At 40.9% G+C, this 22,277-nt stretch overlaps 1 protein-coding gene across 1 annotated transcript in view; it reads right to left on the bottom strand.

The window, feature by feature from the left end:
* Positions 1 to 2,241: 2,241 nt before the first annotated feature.
* The window catches only part of med1 (mediator complex subunit 1), a 51,746-nt gene continuing 31,710 nt past the window's right edge, over positions 2,242 to 22,277 (bottom strand). Inside the window, exons 12-17 of the mRNA XM_069906887.1 lie at positions 20,249 to 20,373; positions 18,797 to 18,918; positions 16,402 to 16,603; positions 14,752 to 14,847; positions 9,057 to 9,162; positions 2,242 to 6,695 (exon numbers count right to left, since the gene is read on the bottom strand). Coding sequence (XP_069762988.1) covers positions 3,476 to 6,695; positions 9,057 to 9,162; positions 14,752 to 14,847; positions 16,402 to 16,603; positions 18,797 to 18,918; positions 20,249 to 20,373 — 3,871 coding nt within the window. The 3' untranslated portion in view covers positions 2,242 to 3,475. The remainder of the gene's footprint in view (positions 6,696 to 9,056; positions 9,163 to 14,751; positions 14,848 to 16,401; positions 16,604 to 18,796; positions 18,919 to 20,248; positions 20,374 to 22,277) is intronic.

Below are 22,277 nucleotides of genomic sequence, written 5' to 3'. Positions count from 1 at the left end.
ACTGTACTATTTCCAAGTATGAGCCTTTTTCACAAATCAATGTGAAAACAATTCTGTTTGACGAAAACAATACACTAGGAAGCTTTTGAAATTTTAGGTTTAACATAAACTGTTAGGACCCAATTTTATTTTATAAAACATTCCTCAATTGACATCAACTTTAACATCTTAATACTGCCAATGTAAATTTCTTCAGATTTGACTGACAACCCAACAGTCCTATCTCTATCTAATTAACTGAAGTTGGCAATCTTGAATTAAATACTTTCCCATGACAACCAATTGAAGTCCCTCAACTTTTACTTCTTCAGAAGATCAGTACTTTTGTGAAACAGTTATACTCCAATTCTCACACCTATAGGAAACTTTCTCCAAGTTTCATCTCATCTCAAAAGCCACAGTCAGTGGAGGAAACTTTCTCCAAGTTTCATCTCATCTCAAAAGCCACAGTCAGTGGAGGAAACTTTCTCCAAGTTTCATCTCATCTCAAAAGCCACAGTCAGCAGAGGAAACTTTCTCCAAGTTTCATCTCATCTCAAAAGCCACAGTCAGTAGAGGAAACTTTCTCCAAGTTTCATCTCATCTCAAAAGCCAGCCAGTAGAAAAAAATGGGGCATATTTTTTGCTTCTGGCGAGCAAGCTGAAATGTTTCAGGGCAGGAGTTGGAGTCAATGGCACGGATATTTGAACCAGGGTTCAAGTTGGAGTCAATGGCACGGATACTTGAACCAGGGTTCTGTCTACTCCTGGTTATACAGTACCTGTTGGAAATTGGGGTTTTAGACAAGAACATGAATAGATGTAGGGCAGATGCCTTTCACAGTTGAGGGTGCTAATTGTCACTGCCATACCCTACAGAAATTAGCTGCATATGGGTGAGGCAAACTGGACTCCGTACACCACGAGAATCAATGGCTTCCGGCCAGGACAAGTATGGAGCGATGAAGGCATTGGGAAGAAGCCTCAACAGTGTATGAACCCCCACAACCATCAATTTTGAAAGGAGCCCCACAACAATGCTAGAAGGCTGCCCTTGGGTACTAATTGACCTTTATTTTCATTGTAAATTGTTCTTTTCTACTTCATACAGCTACAACATATGAATGTTAGAAATTACCCATTCAACTGCTCATAGAAGGACCCTTCTCACTGTACTAGGTATAATATGACAAAAGAGCCTAAAGGATGAGGTGGGGTGAACAGAAACGATCTACTTCCATCACCTTGGAGGCAAGGAGATCCAGATTTAAAGTAATTGACATGAAAGTCAAAGAGGTGAGGGGAAACAGAAAAAAAGAACTCATTGCTGGGACGGAGAACCATCAGTGCATTTAAAAAGCAGCTGGGCGAGTATCTGAGGTGCCATTATGGAAGGCAGTAGATGGAGAGCCAGGAGAGGTTATTAGGCTCAATAGCCTTTGGTTTTGAATGATGTCGGCTAATTGGCTGCATCCCATTTTTGAAGTTATTAATAAAATAAATGCACTTCTGAATCTTGTATACTATTGCAATCTATTTTAAAATAATTGAGATAATTTGCACAGTGTGCCTGGGTTGAAATCTGGTGTCTGACTTTTTAAACAAGCCAAGGCAACTGTCCTTTGTAACATCAGTACCCAACTGGACCACAATCCAAGGGTTTTTTTTTGGGGGGGGGGGGGGGTGAAATGAGAATTCGACACAATCTTCCAAATGGTAGAAAAGGCTCAGACACAACAGCTGATCCTTGATGGCACACAGCCTCACCCTCTGGACAACTGTCATGCATTTGTTATCACTAATCAAAAATGATTAACCAAATGAGGACATTTCCTGTAAATCTCTATTTGTTAAACTTATTGATCACTCTGACAGCATGACTTGAGAACCGTAGTAAATGTCTGAACCACTGTCGGGAAGTTGACCATTTGATCACTATGTGGATCCCAAGTGTAATATTCAGTACTCCAAGATTTGATTTCTGTTGGATTGGAAGGGAGTTGTACTTTGTGACACATTTTAATTTCTTACACACCATGCACGAAAGAACTTCACTTTTATGGACTCTGCTATGAGGAAAACAATTCAGTATGCATTTAATTCTACAGCAGATCCAAGGCTCAACTATATCACTGATATCTCCAATCAGCGAATCAATGCACTGATGGAAAGCCATCTGGACTATGATCTACACAATATTGGTGGATCATTTAATTGGTTTAAAAATGCTCTGCTATTGCAGTAGACTTCGTAACTGGGCAATTTTCCATTCAATTCTCCCAGGGGGTGAGAAAGTCAAAATATTCTTTCCCCAATTATAGACCTTTCCTTTTGATTATCAATTTCCCCAACTCTTGGAAGGTAAAAGTTATGGTCTTTACAGTTATCTAACTCTTATGAAACTGTACAATCGATGAATGGTCAGGAGCATTATTTACCAATGGCAAGTGGGAGAACCTTCACTGAGGACACAAAATTATGGAGAGTAAAATGAGTGTCGGGGAGAACAGTTAGGAAGTTTGGCCAGCATAATGGCTGGGTTGCCTTCAGTTAACACACCTGGTTTAAACAGAGTCTTTCATTATCCTACTTGTGGCACGAAACCTAGAGAAAACTGGTCGTGAACTGAAACACCTTCTCAAACTTTCAATTGAGAAAGAAGACTACAGAGAGAAAAAGAAAAATGACAGAAACATTCTCCAAACAAGCAGAACCAGTTATAAAATGTAAATACAATAAATACAAATACATTCTGGCTCTTCATAAAACTAAATCAGAGAAAACACCATCATCGTACATCCTTGGCATTTAAAGAAATGTACAATGTTTGACTTTAAAATGGATTAAGCTTTAGAAGCATTAAAATGATTTCAATTCTGAAATTAAGAGATTAATAAATAGTTAAAAATAAAGCACATTAATAGCATTTTAGGTTTTATGTAAAATAATCTGGGCCTAACAGATCGTTAAATAAAATGCATCTTTTGCAGGTGGGTTGGGACTCACAGAAAATGAAGCACACAGGCCACTTTGCCTTTTAGAAAAATATGAAAGGCTATAACATTGTACAGAGGAGCCAGAGTTGGTTCTGACTTTAAAATAGCTTTAGGTTATAAAAACGAGCTGTCACACGTGGTAGGAAACTGCAAATAGGATGGGTTTAAGAGATTCTAAACTCTCCCAAAAGAAATCCAAACTAATCCTTGGACAAAAGACCTCCTTTAGTTTAGTTTCGATCTAGCCTCTCTAAAAAGGAAGGCAAAGGATGTTCATGTCAAACTTGACAAGGGCCACCCATCCAATAATGTACAGAACGTGGCTACAATTCACGTATCTTGTTTGATAACTGGTTGCTGACATTAAATGGCCAACTTAAAACCGTTTTTCTTTTAAATGAACGAGGCATCTACCGAAGTTAGAAATAATGCCATTGTTGGAAACAAGAGGTGATCGCTTATTGATCAATCGCCTTAGTTTATCAACAGTGCACTTCATTTCAGTTGCCAATTAGAGCCACGTTCATGAGGTCGTCATCATCCCCAATCAAAAAAGCCGGGCTGGGACGAGATGACCTCTCGGAGTTCATGGACGCGCTCCCTGCCATGGATAAGGATTGGTCCGATGCAATCGGAGACTTTGACCAACTTTCTGGTTTAATGCTAGAGTGAGATTTTTTCTTCTCCCTGTCTCGGTCTCGGTCCCTATCTTTCCCTTTCTTCTTCTCTTTTTTGTGCTTTTTATGCTTTTCCAAACTATACTCAGGGAGTGGCCGGATGTCGTCATCTGAGCTTGGACTGTTCTGGTGGGATTTCTCGGCAAAGGAAGACCCCGACTCGCTGCCACTGTCACCACCTTGAGGGGTGTAGGCAGGCGACTTGCTGTAGCTTGGGGAACAGCGTTCGTGCTTGGGCGTTGAACCACTGAACAAGGGCGAACCATAGTTTTTGCCTCCCGTTATCTGTGGTCTCAAGCTGTCACCGCTGCTGTCACTTGGTTTCTGCAAGGTCACCTTGGCCTTGATGCTCGGAGAACCACCATCGTGTTTGCTAATAATGATTTTTGCCACACCTGTCCCTCCACCATTCTTGGAGTCAGAAGATTTCTTCCCACTGTCCCCCGAGCTTCCCGAGACCGAGACCTTGGACTTGCTCTCTTTGTCACTTTTCTCCCGCTTGCCCTGATAATCCGCCGGCGACATATTGTGTTTGGATGGGATCCCATGAGTGGATGGCATTGTTGCTGGAGCCATTTGGGCATCCCCACAGTCCTCTGCATTTGAACCGCTCACACCACCCACGCCATGTTTCAATTTATCTATCACTGCCGTCAAAGACGGTTTCTTGGTCCGACTGGGAGACTTCCCTTTGATTAAATTGCTGTGAGCGTTTTGGGACGAAGACATTGATGAGGCAGACGAGGAGGAGGAGGAGGAGGAGGAGGAGGAGGAGGAGGAGGAGGTCGGAGGCTTCTGGTTCAACGAAGCGGAGGATGCCATGCCAGAGGACTGTTTGGTGCTCGAGCTGGAACTGGAGCCTGACATGTGTGAGGTTCCTGAGCTCGAGCTGACTGGAGACTTTGCCTTTGTTGGTGGAGTTCCTGGAATGGGCTTCAAAGGCGATGAAAGTTTCTCGGAGTTTCCCGGTGGTCTCGAGTGGGAGGGAGACACATTGGGCTTTCCACCGGATGGATTTGCCAGAGATGAGGATGACTTGACCTGAGGCTTCATCTTACTGCTGCTATTGCCAGTGGACAAGCTGCCACTGCCGGTCAAACCGTGCTTGGTGACGGGAGAGGAGCTAGGTTTTCCCAAGGATTGAGAGCTCTTGGATTGACTGGAACTGCCACTGCCTTGGCCTGGGTACAAGCTACTGCTGCTCATTTTGGAACTGGAAGAGCTGTCAGATTTGTTGCTTTTCACCTTGCTGGAGGAGGAGTTGGAGGAATGGGAGTGGTGACTTTTACTGCTAGAAGAAGGGGCTGACCCAAATTGGCTGTGTGAAGACGATTTGCCAACGATCTCTTTGCGAATCTGAATTGTAATCTTGGGGATGGGAGGGGTGGCTACACTGGGCGGGGTCTGTGACCGGCTGGAACTCCCCGGGGACTTGGAGCCAGTGGTGCTGGCAGGTGGTGTGAAGGGCCGACTGGACACGCTGTGCGATGGAGACTTGCTTTCCGAGTCAGTTTTCTTGCGTTTTGGAGGCTTTTCTTTGTTCTTCCCGTCACTCGACGGAGTCCTGGTGCGCTTCCCGGGTTTACTGTCAACGGCCATTCCCGATAAACTGCTGCTCCCACTGCCATTCCCTTCCTTGCCAGAGCGCTGCTTTTGAGACTTGTCTGTTTTTGCAACCTCCACAGTGTTCAGCAGAGGGCTCTGACTCCCTGTGGGCTCCATCCCATCATGTGGCCCCAGTGACTTGTTGCTGTTTGTGAACATGCTGAAATCCACCACGTCAGTATGGCCACTCCCCTTGGAGCGCTCTCCCACCTCACCACTCATTCCCTGCATGTTCATTGAAGCAGACCCCTGCGAAGGGAAGCCTTTCATGTCATCCATATCGCCACTCTGGCTGTTCTCATCAAAATATCCACTCACAAAGTTGCTCCCACTTTGATTTTCCAACAAAAAATCTACTCCGTCTGGAAAAAACTGGTTTGAGGAGTCACTGGTTGGAGTAGCGGTGGCGTCTGCTATTAAATCCGCAGGATCAGTGTACGTGTTCTCATTGCTTCCAGCCTGGAAAACGTCTGCATCAAATGTACTATTTACACCAGAATGGGAAGAGTTCAAAGAATCACGTACCGGTGTCCCAACAGATTGGCCATTGTCCCCAGAGGCGGCCAACTTCGTCGTTTGTTCTGCTATGTCCGACAGAATCTCTGTAACATCAGCCCCAATGCTGTCCGAGCTGGAGAGACGTATAGATCTCTGCATGCTGGACTGCTGTGAGTGGACCACAGTCGGAGGGTATGTCGTAGGAGGAGTGTTACATTGACTGGGGGCGGGGGTAATGTGAGGGGTGTCCAATGTATCTCCGGCCAGGTTAACATCAAAGACACTGTTGGGAGCATCGAAGTCCATGGAAATGAGCTCCCGCTGGAAGTCCTCTTCAGTCTGAGGTTGCTTGGGTTTGTCTGTCTGCGACCGTGTTCTTTTCTTCTTCTGCTTGGTGCTGCCTGAAGCCACGTCAATTCTTGGGGAACTTGAGGAAGAGTTTTGCCGCTCCATGGGGCTGCTGCCATAAAGCGTGGAAAAATCTTGGCTTGGGTTATCCTTGAGCAGGTTCATCAGCATGGGGTGGTTCTTGGTATTACTTGCAGGGGAGGAGACAGGAGGAGGGGTATGGCTGGGTGGCGTAGGGCTTGAGCCGATGGATGAACCAACGCTTCCTGTAATTTGGAGCAAACTCGTCAAGATGGGGTTCTGGTTGACTTTGAACGAGTCATCCCCATGCCCCGACTCGTGCCTTTCCTTTATGCCCTGCAGGTTGAAGATGGTGGAGATGGGCCCGGGGAAGGTATTAGTTGGCGTGGTGGTACCGCTGGGTGGGTTGGTGCCCAGCTGCGTGCTGTAGCCGGGACTGCTGAGTGGAGGGGGATTCCTCTTCAGCATGTCCTCCACCGTCTCAGCAATGAGGGGCAAAGCCGGGGTGTCTGCTTGGATGGTCTCAGCCTTGCGGCGGATAGCTCGCATCGTCACCGGGATGGACATACATCTGCAAAACACAGTGACGTTACTCACATCCACAGGAATTTATTGGCAGTATCGAATTGTCATTGAATCTCGATGTTATGTCAAATGCAAATCCCCTCCAATTTCACAACATACAATCTGACCTAGTTTTGAATGACCTAGTTTTCAACCCCTCTGCTCAGAAAACTATCCCAATGCAGCATCCAACTACTTGTACACGATTCACTGCCTGAATAATCACTATTTTAAAAGAAGTGGTGAAGGCTCTTTATTTAAATATCATGATGAGATTTCTTGTCCTGTTTCAGTCTGGTAATAGCACTCTTGGCTTACCTTTACGACTCCTGTCTTCTGGGAGATTCCTCGAATGTGTCCTGTCCGTACTCCAGGCCAACAAGAAACACAATAGACAATAGGTGCTGGAGTAGGCCAAATGGCCCATTGAGCCAGCACTGCCATTTATCAGATCATGACTGATCTTTCTCTTTCAATAACCAATCCCAGCCTTAAATCCATAACCCTTAACTCCCCTGCCCACAAGAGCCTTATCCAACTCTCTCTTAAATCTATCCAGCGAATCCACCCCCACCACCCTCTGTGGCAATACATTCCACAGATCCACAACTCTCTGGGTAAAAAAGTTTCTCCTCATTTCTGTCTTAAATGGCCTTCCCTGTATTTTTAAACTATGCCGTCTAGTCCCAGTCTCTCCCATCATTGGGAACACGTGCTCTGATTTCACCCTATCAAGCCCTTTGATAATCCTAAATACCTCAATCACGTCTCCCCTCATCCTTCTAAACTCCATCACATATAATCTAAGTCTTTCTAACCTATCTGCGTATGACAATCCTGCCATCCCGGGAACTAACCTTGTAAATCTGCGCTGCATTCCCTCTATAGCAAGTATGTCCTTTCTTAAATATGGGGACCAGAATTGGACACAATGCAATTCAAAATAGCTAAAAGGTTTCCTTGTTTTTAAACTTCTTGGGTATCAGAAGTGTTGGAGGTAAAATAGTTTAGGCTGCTAATTTTTTCTCCACTGCTGTTCTTCCTTTCTGAAGCCAGTAACTTATCACAGTATCGCGTGATTGGAATCAGTAGCTAATGGTGCACCAACAACAACCTCACACTCAACAAGACCAAAACTAAGGAGCTGATTGTTGACTTCAGGAAGGGAAAACAAGAGGTGTACAATCCAGTGAACAAATTCTTGGGAGTCACTATCTTTCCTGGACCCAACATTGTGAAGAAAGCATGTCAGTGCCTCTACTTCTGCAAAAGGGAGTGGACACAGCCCAGGACACCACAGGCAAAACTTTCCCCACCATCGAGAACATCTACAGGGAACAGCAGCAATCATCAAGGATCCCCATCACCTAGCACATGCTCTGTTCTTGCTACTGCCATCAGGAAAAGTATCAGTGCTGCAAGACTCACACCACCAGATTCAGGAACAGCTGCTACGCCTCCACCATCAGACTCCTTAACAACCATCTCAATCAGGGATTCATTTAAGGACTCTTACTTTTGGACTTTATTGATTTTTTTTCTCTTTGTATTGCAGTCAGTTTGTTTACATTTCTTTATTTGTTTACATGTACATTGTGTACAGATTATTTTGCACTATCAATAAGTGGTAATTCTGCCTCACCCGCAGTTAAAAAAAAAGAATCTCGGGGTTGCATATGATGTTACGTATGTACTCTTACAATAAATCTGAAAAAAACCAGGCCAATCAACTATGGGCAGTAGCACTGCTGATCCTCAAGATTTTCATCATCCTTAATACCAAATCTGCACTTTCCAGAGGTTACCACACAGTGGTAAGGAACAGAATACCTGGCTAAATCATCTTGAGACTGGGTTGCCAGGCTGGAGATTTTTCCAGTGTTTGTGTCAGTCCCAAATCAACAATTTGTGGCGGTGCACATCGCGACGCAGGAAAACCAGTTCCGCGTTTGTCATGGCCGCGGTAGCAGAGCAGCCACATCAAGATGGAGCCGCCGGGTTTCACTTCCCTCCTGATCAGAGGGGCCGTGAACGCGCACTCGGGTGTCTCGTTACATCACCACCCACACAGGGGTGAGATTTCCCAGCCGCTTTACAAGGCGCAGCACGAGTTTTTCAAATTAAACCGTTGGAAGCGAAACTGACTCAGTGTTCTTTCCCTCCCTCTCCATAGCTACCGCTACAAATTCCCTTTTCCATTAGACAGCCGGCTCCAACACACTGCTCTGAGTGACAAAATGCTCCTTCAAAAATGGGTCTTTAATTCCTCAGCAAGTGCACATCAACGGACCTCAACAACCACACCCCAACTCCTGATCTTCATCCACATTTTCCTCCAGGGAGAACCAAGTATGGAGAAAACCCTTACCGCTGCACCACTCTTGTAATGAAGTCATCAGTACAGATGAGGGCATCAGAAAGTCCTTTATAGAGCTTACAGCTCACTTGCCTGGAATCTAATACATCCATCACAACTGGCAAAATAAACAGCAAAAGAAAAAAAAAAATTAAAAATGAGAATAGAAGCACGTCAAAGATTGTGACCATGGGTGCTGACTGGTTTTTGGGAAGTTTCACAGCAGTAGAATGATTGTTTAGAATAAGATTGCAAATATTTTTACCATACAGAAAAACTGGTAACCTCAGGACTAATTTGCTGAACTGTCGGATATTGTTCTCCTTTTTGTCTTAATAAAGGGGTTTCGGCCTGAAATGCCAACCATTATTTTTGTCCTACTAATGCTGCTTGACCTACTGAGTTCCTTCAGCAGATTCTCTGGGTGCTCCAGTGTCCACCCATGTTCCAAAAGCGTACAGGGTTGGTATATAATTGGTATATTTGGGCTGCATGTCTAAAATTAAATTTAAACATGAACTGACACTGTAAATTGTCCATAACATGTAGGTAAATGGTTGATGAAAATGTGGAGAGAATAAAACACAGCATGGCAAGGGCACTTGAAGGTTGGTGTAGACGTGACTTTGTGTGGATGACTCAATGACTTGGTACCCTCACCCACCATGGACAATCAAACAGAGCCACTCCTTGCAGAGTTACATTTCAATAGGTTCTGGTCAACAGTTGTGTGAATTCTACACCTTTGTAGCACAAATCTAGAGGGAGAAAATATTTGGTGGAACAAATATGCACCCTGTCACAAAGGGAACCATTTCATTGGAGACACCAAGAGGCTGGAATCCAGAGCCAAAACCAAACCAAAGGAATTTTGCAGGTTGAGCAGCGTCGATGGGGAGGGGAAGGAATCATCGGTGTTTCAGGTTGAGACCCTTTTTTTTAAATATTTTTTTTATTTTTCATACTGTGAACCATATCAACCAAAGTACATACAAACATTTCTCATTAAATATACACAGTGGCATTTTTCCCCTTTTTTCTCCCTTCACAACCCCTTCCAAAACCAATAAATATTCAACATAGACAATACAATAAAACCATAAAACAATGTTTTCACACAAAGGAAAAACAAACAAGAAAAATGTGTCATCTATTTTTACACACTAAATCAAATAGTTTTATCTTCTTATCATTTTAGGGGATGGAGGTCCGAGGCGAGCTCTCTCTGTTATGTTCCACGTATGGTTCCCAAATTTGTTCAAACAATGTGACTTTATTTTTTAAATTATGTTATTTTTTCCAATGGAATACATTTATTCATTTCCATGTACCATTGCTGTATTCTCAGGCTCTCTTCCATTTGCATTTGCATTATGCATTTTTTTTGCTACTGCTAAGGCTATAATAATTAATCTTTTTTGCGCTTCATCCAATTTGAGGCCTCATTCTTTACTTCTTATGTTACTTAAAAGAAAGATCTCTGGATTTTTTGGTATGTTGTTATTTGTGATTTTATTTAATATCTGATTTAGATCTTCTCAAAACATTTTCACTTTCATACATACCCAAATTGCATGTACTGTTGTTCCCATTTCCTTCTTACAGCGAAAACATCTATCTGATATTGGATCCCATTCTTTTAACTTTTGGGGCGTAAGCTATAACCTGTGTAACCAATTATACTGTATCATGCGTAACCTTGTGTTTATTGTATTCTTCATAGTTCCAGAACATAACTTTTCCCATGTTTCATTTTTTAATCTTTGTTTAAATCCTTTTCCCACTTTTGTTTGGGATAATAGTTTATTTCATTTTCCATATCTTGCAGCTTAATGTACATGTTCGATATAAATCTTTTAATTATCATTGTGTCTGTAATCACATATTCAAAGCTGCTTCCTTCTGGTAATCTCAGTCTGTTTCCCAATTTATCCTTTAAATAAGCTTTCAGTTGATGATATGCAAACACTGTACTGTGAGTTATTCCATATTTGTCCTTCAAATGTTCAAATGTTAATAAATTATTTCCCAAAAAATAATTTTCTATTCTTTTGATTCCTTTTCTCTCCCATTCTCTAAAGGAAAGGTTATCTATTGTAAAAGGGATTAGTGGATTTTGCATCAATAACAATTTTGGTATTTGGTAATTCATTTTTTTCCTTTCTACGTGGATCTTCTTCCATATATTAAGTAAATGATGCAATACTGGTGAGCTTTTATATTGCACCAGCTTTTCATCCCACTTATAAAATATATGTTCCGGTACCTTCTCCCCTATTTTATCTAGTTCTATCTTAGTCCAGTCTGGTTTTTCTCTCATCTAGTAAAAATCTGATAAATACCTTAATTGTGCAGCTCTATAATAATTTCTGAAGTTTGGTAACTGCAAACCACCTTGGTAAAACCTCTCTGTTAATTTGTCTAGCGCTACCCTCGGTTTCTCCCCCCTTTCCACAAGAATTTCCTTATTATTCTCTTTAGTTCATCAAAGAATTTCTCTGTTAAGGGAACTGGTAACGTTTTAAATAAATATTGTATCCTTGGGAACACATTAATTTTAATGCAGTTCACCCTCTCTATCAACGTTACCGGTAGTTCTTTCCAATGTTCTAAGTCTTCCTGGAATTTCTTTATTAGTGGCTGATAATTTAGCTTGTACAAGGGCTTTAGTTATTGTCTAACCTGATACCTAGGTATCGGATTACTTGTGCTTGCTATTAAATGGTGATTCTTTTTTAAGTTCTGTATAATCCGCATTATTCATTGGCATCCCTTCACTTTTATTTGCGTTGACCTTGTACCCCGATATTTCTCCTTATTCCTTCAATTTCTTATGTAATTCTTTTATTGATATCTCTGGTTCTGTTAGGTATACTATGATGTCATCTGCAAATAAGCTGATTTTATACTCCTTCTCCTTTATTTTTATCCCTTTTATTTTATTTTCTATTCTTATCAGCTCAGCCAATGGTTCTATTGCTAAGGAGAACAATGAGGGGGATAACGGACATCCCTGCTTCGTTGATCTACTTAATTTGAATTGATTCGATACATATCCATTTACTACTACCTTTGCTAATGGTCCATTATCTAATGCTTTAATCCAATTAATATATTTTTCTGGCAGATTGAACTTCTGTAATACTTTAAATAAGTAGTTCCACTCTACTCTGTCAAAGGCTTTTTCTGCATCTAAGGCAACAGCCACCGTTGTTTTTTATTTCCTTGAGCTGCATGAATTAGATTAATAAGTTTATAGACATTATCCACTGTTCGTCTTTTCTTAATAAATCCAGTTTGATCTTGTTTTACTATTTTTGGTACAGTCGGTCAATCTGTTTGCTAATAATTTCGCTATTATCTTATAATCTGAGTTAAGTAGAGATATTGGTCTACATGATGCTGGTGTTAATGGATCCTTCCCCGTCTTTGGTATTACTGTAATTATTGCTGTCTTACATGAATCTGGCAAGTTTTGTTTCTTCTACCTGATTCATTACTTCCAGGAGAGGAGGAATTAATAACTCTTTAAATGTTTTATAAAATTCTATTGGAAATCCATCCTCTCCTGGTGTTTTATTGTTCGGCAGCTTTTTTAATATATCCTGTACTTCCTCTATTTAAAACGGTTTTATCAGTTTGTTTTGTTCCTCTTCTTGCAATTTCAGCAGTTCAATTTTAGCTAAAAACTTTTCTATTTTATCATCTTTCCCCTCATTCTCAGTTTGATACAATTGTTCATAAAATTCCTTAAAGTTCTCATTAATCTCTATTAGGTTATATGCAATTTGTTTGTCCTTTTTCCTTGATGCCAATACAGTTTTTTTTTAGCTTGTTCTGTTTTAAGTTGCCAGGCTAATATTTTATGTTTTTTCTCCCAGTTCGTAATACTTTTGCTTTGTTTTCATTATGTTCTTCTCCACCTTGTACATTTGTAATGTTTCGTATTTTATTTTTTTGTCCGCCAATTCTCTCTTTTTCTTTATATCGTCCCTTTTCACTAGTTCCTTTTCTATACTTGCTATCTCCCTTTCCAGCTGCTCTATTTCCCGATTGTAATCCTTTTTCATCTTAGTTACATAACTTATTATCTGTCCTCTAATGAAGGCTTTCATTACATCCCATAATATAAATTTGTCTTTCACTGATTCTGTGTTTACTTCAAAATATGTTTTAATTTGGCATTCAATAAACTCTCTAAATTCCTGCCTTTTAAGTAGCATGGAGTTTAACCTCCATCTATATGTTCTTGGTGGGATGTCCCCCAGTTCTATTGCTAATAACAGGGGCGAATGATCTGAAAGTAGTCTAGCTTTATACTCAGTTTTCCTAACTCTCCCTTGAATATGGGCCGACAACAAAAACATCAATCCTTGAGTATGTTTTATGCCTACTTGACTAATATGATTATTCCTTCTCTCTTGGGTGCTGCCTCCTCCATATATCCATGTTTCATTTCCTGCATTGATTTAACCATAAATTTGGCTACTTTATTCTTTTTACTTGTCTTTTGTCCAGTTTTATCCAACAATGGATCCAAATTAAGGTTAAAATCCCCTTCTATCAATATATTTCCTTGTGTGTCTACAATCTTCAAAAAAAATCCTGCATAAACTTTTGATCCTCCTCGTTAGGTGCATATATATATTGAGCAAATTCCAAAATTCCGAGTATATCTGACACTTTATCATTCTTTATCATTACATACCTCCCTGCTGGATCTGTTATTTCCTCCTCTATTTTGATTGGTACATTTTTGTTAATTAATGTGGCTACACCTCTATTTTTGTAATTATATGTTGCTGCCGCTACGTGTCCTGCCCAGACTCTCTTTAATTCGTTATGTTCCACTTCAGTTAGATGCGTTTCCTGCACAAATGCTAGATCTACTTTTTCTTTTTTTCAGTAAATTTAGTAGCCTCTTCCTTTTAATTTGGTTATGTATTCCATGGCCACTTATCCTCCAGCTGAAAGCCCTGATGCTGGGCATCCCTCAGCTGGCCGCGTTGTAACTGCCCGCTCCTCAGCTGAGCCCCCCTCCCGCCGGTGTTCACTTTTTCCTTTGATTGCTCACTTTTGTTTGGCTTCGAGGCCCATTTTTGGAGTCCACCGGTCGGGAGGTCGTGACTTCGCAGGTCACTCACCAACCTCGGAGGTCGGCTGCTCTTCACCACCGCAGCTCCCTGCTCCTGCGTGCAGGTAAGGCCTTTTTCTTTCTTCTCCGGTGATTTTTATTTTTTCCCCCCGTTGTTCTTACTTTCTCTTTCTTGGGTGCCATCTTCTTGTTCTTCTCTGTAACTTTATCTTCTATTTCTTGAGTTTTATATTCGTTGAGCTCTGTCTTTTCCAAACTTTTTTTCTAGAGAGGGCTAGTTCAACCCGACCGGCCACTACTCCATCACTTGACTCCTCAGGTTGAGACCCTTCTTCAAGTTTAATAATGGAGTGGGAAGATAGCAAAATAAGAGAGGCGAGCAGTGAGACAGGAACCAGTAGGTGATTGGTGGACCAAGGAGGGACAAAGGATGACAGAAAGATGGAGTCAGATGCGAGAAGTGGTGTCGGGAGGCAGAGGCAGGCGAGTGACAGGTGGCAGAAACATAACCTACTCATCTGGCTCGCCACCTACCTTTTAGTGTTGTACAGATAGTCATAATTTTCAGTAATTGGAATTATAGAATCAAACCTAGTCAAATTCCATACATACCGCATACAAGAGAGTCATTGACCGGGTGCTGGAAGGAGAGACTGAAACTGGTTTCAGTCAATGGGCACACCTCAAACTGCAAACGACCTGGTAAATCTGTAAACACACCATTTACATTGCACTGATAAGAACATCAAGACTGTTGTTCCAATTAACAAACTGGGATCTTTGGGAACTGCATTTAGACATGATATTATTACAGTTTCATTCTCTTGCTGGCAACTGTGGAATTTCATATTTACTGTTTCAATCCTGCTAGAGTATTTATCAGTTAACATATGTCGACTAACATATATATTTAGTGATGTTTAAATTGGGTATTTAATTCAGAAAGTAGAAAAGCTATTAGTATTATTAGATTGAGAGCAATATCAATTATGCTTTAAAAATGGCTGATTCTTTCTTTGTTGCAGAACCACCCTATAACCAAAATCATATCCATTCAATATCCTACTCCATAGAAAGGCCTACAGTACTACAACATTCTTCAAACCCAGCCATTCTCAATGGGGGCCCTATGCTCCACCCACCCCCCTTCACCCAGGGCCACACCACATGCAAGTAAAAGCCTTTGAGAGCCTGCTCACATTTTGTCCATACCTTGATGAAGGACTCAAGCCCGAAATGTTGGTTATGTATCTGTCTTTGCAATATGAAGTACACTGTTTGACCCACTGCAGAGTTTCGTGTTTTACTTAAGTAAGAGTCTTGTTTTCTTTCATCTCATATCATATAAATATATTTTTTTCTGTTTTTTATTGCAGTCGATAGAAGTGAAGTATGGAAGAAACTAAAACATGACTGCTTCACAGGGAAGAGGGTCGATAAACTTTGAGTAGAGTCCTGGTGGGGGGGGGGGGGGGAAGAGGGCATAGCCAGAAAATAAAAGGTGAAAAATGGCTGGTCTGACCAATGCCCCACTTCTACTCAGTTTCAAAGAGATCCCTGCCTTGTGCACATGAAACTGAGGACTCCATCTTTTTTCAGCTCTCCTCCCCCTCCCCCCCGCCTCCAAATCCAGGACTCTGCTTAAAAGTTTATGGGGCCCCTCTTCCCTGTGAAGCAGACAGGTTTTGGTTTTTTCCGTACTTCTCTCCTAACGACTACATTAAGAAACATAAAAAATATTTATGTTACACGAGGTGAAAAGAAAAAAAACTTTTATTTAAAATGTGCTGTGGAGCCGGGAGAGGGGGGCTGCATCGAGCCCCCGTTGGGAATGGCTGGGTTAGAGAAAGGCTGCAAATATACATTTGACCACTTCAACATTTTCTGTTATATTTTAGATTTCCAGCATATTTTTTTTCAATTTTCAAATCACACTCCCCATTGGATGCCTGGTCCAATAGATTAAATGTCCGCTCACCCACAGCCAATTGGAAACTAGCATGAGCTCAATAAACTCCAACATTTTCTATATCTGACTTGACAGAGGCATTAGGAGAAACTTGCAATGTTGCACACAAGTTAGCATTGATCAACTGCAGAAGATGCATGCAGTAATGTTAAGTAGATCATTCAGACCTGCGAGGTCATCTAACCCAAGATGAAACACAGTTGGGTCCTTTCAGGCTTGGCTGGATATCCACACTCCATTCCCGTGAACTCAAGAGCAACAGGCTACCACAAACATAAATAACCCATTATTACCTTCCTTCAGCACAGTCCTTTTCACGCAGCTCCCAATCAGAGTATTGTATGCCACTTGATGTCGGATAAATTCCAGAATCCGAGGCACCTGACCTGGGTGTCTGAAGGGAATTTTATGAAGCAGCGCACCTTGCAAACACCTCCCATCGTGAATTGGGGCATCCTTGTTCAGGAAATAGCAATGCTGTTGGCCTGGCAAAGACTGGAAAAACAGAAACAAAATTGCGTGTTGTACTTATATAAAACCTCCATGGTGAAACAATCAAGTTTCTACATAATTAACAGCATCCATTTTTCATTGACTTTATTTGGCAGAAGGAATGTGTTAAAACACGAGTGTGTTTTCATTTCCTCCTTCTTGCCCGACCATTGCTCAAATACAGAGATCACATGCAAGTCAAGTAAACCTGGTATACAGGAAAACAGTTGGAGCCCTTCATACTTCAAAGACCCATGAAAGACCTTATGATGAGCCAACAACTGTGGAGGAAATCAAGACACTCCAACCGGATGGATATTAACATCGACTTCTCCGCTTTCCGCGAGCCCTCTCCCACTTCTAGCCCCATTTCTCCTTTCCTCTAGCTCTCTCTCTCTCTTTCCTTTTCCCTGTCTCTTTTTCTCCAGCATTCACAGAGCCACGGCCTCTCACGATCAATTCTCACCGTTCCTGTCCTCCTATTTATGTCCTATTTTGGTCTGTGCTCCACCCCCTGCTCTTTCTTTCCTCCTTCCAAGCCTTTTAATTCTGGCATAAAACACAAACGTCTGCAGGCACCGTGATGCAGATTTCATGATTGAAATAAAAGCACAATGCTGGAGAAGCTCAGCAAGTCAAACAGTCTACCATATACAGCAGAGATAAAGATACCTAGCCAAGGCTCTGGTGTAAATATAGTATATTATTTGACCTGCTGAGTTTCTCCAGCTTTGTGTTTTTAATTTTAATTCAGGCACCTGTCTACTTTTTAGTCATATGCTGAAGAAGGGCTCAAGCCTGAAATGACGGTTATAGAGTACATCTTACCTCCTATGGAGACTGTGAGACCTAACGAGTTCCTACACCATTTCTGTGCTTTTACAGAAAAAGTCACATCATCTTCAGACTTTTGTGTTTTACTAAATCTATTATTGGTCTAATCCAATATCCATAGATGCTCTCCCTCCAAGACATGAAACTGAATGATGTCAAGTCATGGTATCTATGGTCTGACAAGTCATGGTATCTATGGTCTGACAAGTCATGGTATCTATGGTCTGACAAGTCATGGTATCTATGGTCTGACAAGTCATGGTATCTATGGTCTGACAAGTCATGGTATCTATGGTCTGACAAGTCATGGTATCTATGGTCTGACAAGTCATGGTATCTATGGTCTGACAAGTCATGGTATCTATGGTCTGACAAGTCATGGTATCTATGGTCTGACAAGTCATGGTATCTATGGTCTGACAAGTCATGGTATCTATGGTCTGACAAGTCATGGTATCTATGGTCTGACAAGTCATGGTATCTATGGTCTGACAAGTCATGGTATCTATGGTCTGACAAGTCATGGTATCTATGGTCTGACAAGTCATGGTATCTATGGTCTGACAAGTCATGGTATCTATGGTCTGACAAGTCATGGTATCTATGGTCTGACAAGTCATGGTATCTATGGTCTGACAAGTCATGGTATCTATGGTCTGACAAGTCATGGTATCTATGGTCTGACAAGTCATGGTATCTATGGTCTGACAAGTCATGGTATCTATGGTCTGACAAGTCATGGTATCTATGGTCTGACAAGTCATGGTATCTATGGTCTGACAAGTCATGGTATCTATGGTCTGACAAGTCATGGTATCTATGGTCCGACAAGTCATGGTATCTATGGTCTGACAAGTCATGGTATCTATGGTCTGACAAGTCATGGTATCTATGGTCTGACAAGTCATGGTATCTATGGTCTGACAAGTCATGGTATCTATGGTCTGACAAGTCATGGTATCTATGGTCTGACAAGTCATGGTATCTATGGTCTGACAAGTCATGGTATCTATGGTCTGACAAGTCATGGTATCTATGGTCTGACAAGTCATGGTATCTATGGTCTGACAAGTCATGGTATCTATGGTCTGACAAGTCATGGTATCTATGGTCTGACAAGTCATGGTATCTATGGTCTGACAAGTCATGGTATCTATGGTCTGACAAGTCATGGTATCTATGGTCTGACAAGTCATGGTATCTATGGTCTGACAAGTCATGGTATCTATGGTCTGACAAGTCATGGTATCTATGGTCTACTACTATCATCAGCTATGTCAGCAAGTGAACACAGATCAGTTAATAAATAAACCAACAGTGTTTCAAACAAATAACAGACTCATCTCCAATAGTATCACTCACAGCATAAAACCGCATGTTGTGTTTCAAAGTCGAATAACTGTCATCCTTTCCAGAAAGTACAAATTGAGTGATCAATTCATAGAGTGGAACTAGAGTGGTTGGAGGATCAAAGAGGGTGATACCTGGCCAAGAAAAAAAAAGTACTATTAAAAATAGTGAAAAATGCCACAATACCATTTAGTGATTAAAAAAAGTGAATATTATTGCACTGTTTAATAATATATTAGATTTCTACAGTGATTTCTGATCTAAAATGTATTCTAAAAATATCACCCACTTCTTTCAAAATAAAAGGTAAGCATTTGTTATAGTAAATACTCACACAGCTATTTATAACAGTCTGGCCCAGTTTGCCAATTGGATGCTATAGTAATATTTTTTTTGCACTTGCAGTACTAATCTTCACTACTAGATGGCATAGGTGCTCTTGTTAATTTAACTTGAACTGGTGTTTATACCTTTGAACAGGGATCCCAAGCACAAATTGTGTTTTTTTTAAAAAACATTCCAAACTCTGCATTCCAAGTTTATTGTTCTGCCCAAATCAAAATCAATTGATCCAACACAGCCAAAGACTGGGATGCCCTTTGCAGCCTCTGATGTTCCATACAAAGGTAGACCTACATTTTTCAGTGGACGGTTGTTTGCAGGATCTCATAGAAAAAAAACTCAAGGCTGGAATACCCTCCACCGTCTTCTCCCCCTTTAAACCAAACTGCAGCTAATTATTTTTTAATCAGCATTGAAGTTGCTTTTTATAGTCTTAATTTCTCAGATAAATGAGGAACAAAGTTAGAATTTACTGCCCATCCCCAGTTCACCCTCAAGAAGCTGGCAGATAGCTTGTTACAGCATTTCGGAGGAATCCAAGATAGCTGCGCAGCACAAGTGTGGAGTCACACAAAGGTGGATCAGTTGAGGATGCCCAATTTCATCTCCAAAGGATGTTAGTGAACTGCTAAGATATTTTTTTTTAAATTACAACTTGGTCATTTTTTTTTGTTGCATGGTCAACATTCCTGGGTTGATGAGCTAGACTGCTTGTAAAACAAACTTTCACATCATAACTCTTCATATGTGACAATGAACTGGAACCTTACTATTGTTGAAAATTCCAGATTATTGACTGACAAAATTCCATGGCTACTATGGCAGGAATTGCACTCAGATCTCTGAATTGTTCATCTAATATCTTCTCGACGTCAATGATAATCTGTTTATAAAGTGCACAGATAATCACAGTGATATTCTTCAAATCAGCCAAATAGAGCATAACCTGAAAGACCGCACATTATGCTGATGCACTATTTTTAATCAAACCAGATTTTAAATTCTAGAATACTGGAGCATCCGCGGGATTAACCAGGGAACACTGGACGACATAGGTCTTTCGGATCGCCTTTCACATTAATGGTAGCCTGCACTAATTTTCTTCTTGTGCACCAGACTCACCTAAGAAGTTCTGAAGCTTCTGAATGCAAAAGGCTGACACAGGAATTGGCCGTGGAAACTTTAGGAAGAAGCAGGCTGGCAGGTCCACACTGTTGGCATTAGTCACAGAGGAGAAGGAAGGTGTGCTGGAAAAGAGAGAAGTTTGGATTACCGCATAGATACCCGTCAGCCAAAGGACGGAATCCAAAGAACCAGCAACATTTCAGAGTTCATAAGCTCAAGTAATGTCAATAGCACAATGCAAGAAATGTTGCATTTGGAGCAATATGTTACAGCTAACACAATTATTCCACGTCATCCATAATCCATTGACGCAAACTATTCCCGTACACCTAAAACTGCCAACTTAGTGGTTTAGACTCCTATCATCCAAGTAAGATTATAGGTCAATGCTATCGGGGATTTGTGCACACAATCTGGACTTACAGGTCAGTGGTTTGAGAAGCTTGACTTTCAGCTGAGACTACTTTGAAGGATAAGATCAGTGGTATCATACATTTTAGGGAAGCAGCCTCTCCCCTAGTATCTGAATCAAAATTCCTTTCACAGAGAAAAATACATTAACCAGGCATTCAATTAGTTTCCATCAAAGGGGACACACTCCAAAAGGGCTTGATGAAATTTGGGATCTCTTGAAGAATCATACATTAATATTAATGTGTATATATATATATATATATATATATATATCTCTCTCTTTTCTTTTTCACTTAACACGCAATAAAAATCTAATAATTCAAAAGTTAATGAAAATTTTCCAAGGCACATAAACATATCACAAAAATAAGACTTATATATTGAAGAACACAACACCACAGACTTGAGGCAGTTCCCAGGTAATGAATGAGTTTCGTTTTCACAGATGAATTAATTTTGTCAGTAAGTTGGAAAATGTATACACCTTCACAGTATTGTAATGAACAGCATTAAAAGCACATAAAACTGATTTGAACAATTACTAAGCGAGGAAGGGGGCAGGGGAAACTAGCTGCACTGTCCATAGGAATGAACACATGTATGCACATCGGACTTTTGAATTTATTAATAACATAGAAGTTTGCTTGTATGCAAGAGAAGTTGGATGTTCATAACCTGGGGAGTCTGTACACAATATTCTAGGTGTCATCTCACCCGAACACTGCATCATTTCAGTAAGAGCTCATTACTCAAATCTGCTTGTGAGAATAGCTTTCACACGGTCATCTTTGCAGATTCAAGGACACTCAAGACCCTTTGAACGCTACGATTTTTCAAATGCTCCACATCCAAAATTTTTTTTCTTTTTTGTTTCTTTCATATTGTACTCTACCTTCACCTATTCACTTAGCCTGTCTATAAGCCTCTGAAGACTTTCAATATTGTCCTGAACTCGCATTGCTACCCATCTTTGCATCATCAGTAGATGTTGGCTAAATTACATTTCATCCCCTGATCCAAGTCATTGTTAAGCTGTGAATAGTTGAGGCCCTAACATTGATCCCTGGGTATCCCACTAATTATCACCCATTTGTTAATTTCCATTATTTATTTCCCTCCCCTAACCAATGGTCCATCAACACCAAGATGTTACCCTCAGCCCCACTTGCTCTAATTCTGTTTGCTATATAGAATCCTATCAATCATCTTTTCTTTCTTTTCATCTATTCTGCTAATTACAATATAAAAATTAATAGAAATGTCAAACATAACTTCCCATTCATATACTCTGCTCCATTTTATTTTGGGCCAACTTTAGGAAGCAAATAAAACTCTACTGTGACAAAAGCTGCAATTACAATATAAACTTCATGAATGAGATTTGGCTTTGTGCCAGTATTAAATCTGCAAAGTCAAAAGTTGAATGGGCTCTAGAGCCAAAGTGGAGCAAAATATCCCTCTGGCAATAAGCCATCCAAGGTACACGTATTCTATCTGTGCAATGTCACATAGACGTTGTAAATGCTCATTAACAGTGTGCACTAGGACCATTGCCATTCACTATACGCCCATGCCATGGGAGTACGTGGTTGAACAATAATAGCCTTGTTGA

The sequence above is a fragment of the Narcine bancroftii genome, chromosome 12 (assembly GCF_036971445.1).
Source record: "Narcine bancroftii isolate sNarBan1 chromosome 12, sNarBan1.hap1, whole genome shotgun sequence".
Classification (NCBI taxonomy): Eukaryota; Metazoa; Chordata; class Chondrichthyes; order Torpediniformes; family Narcinidae; genus Narcine; species Narcine bancroftii.
This window is presented reverse-complemented; position numbering and strand designations above follow the sequence as displayed.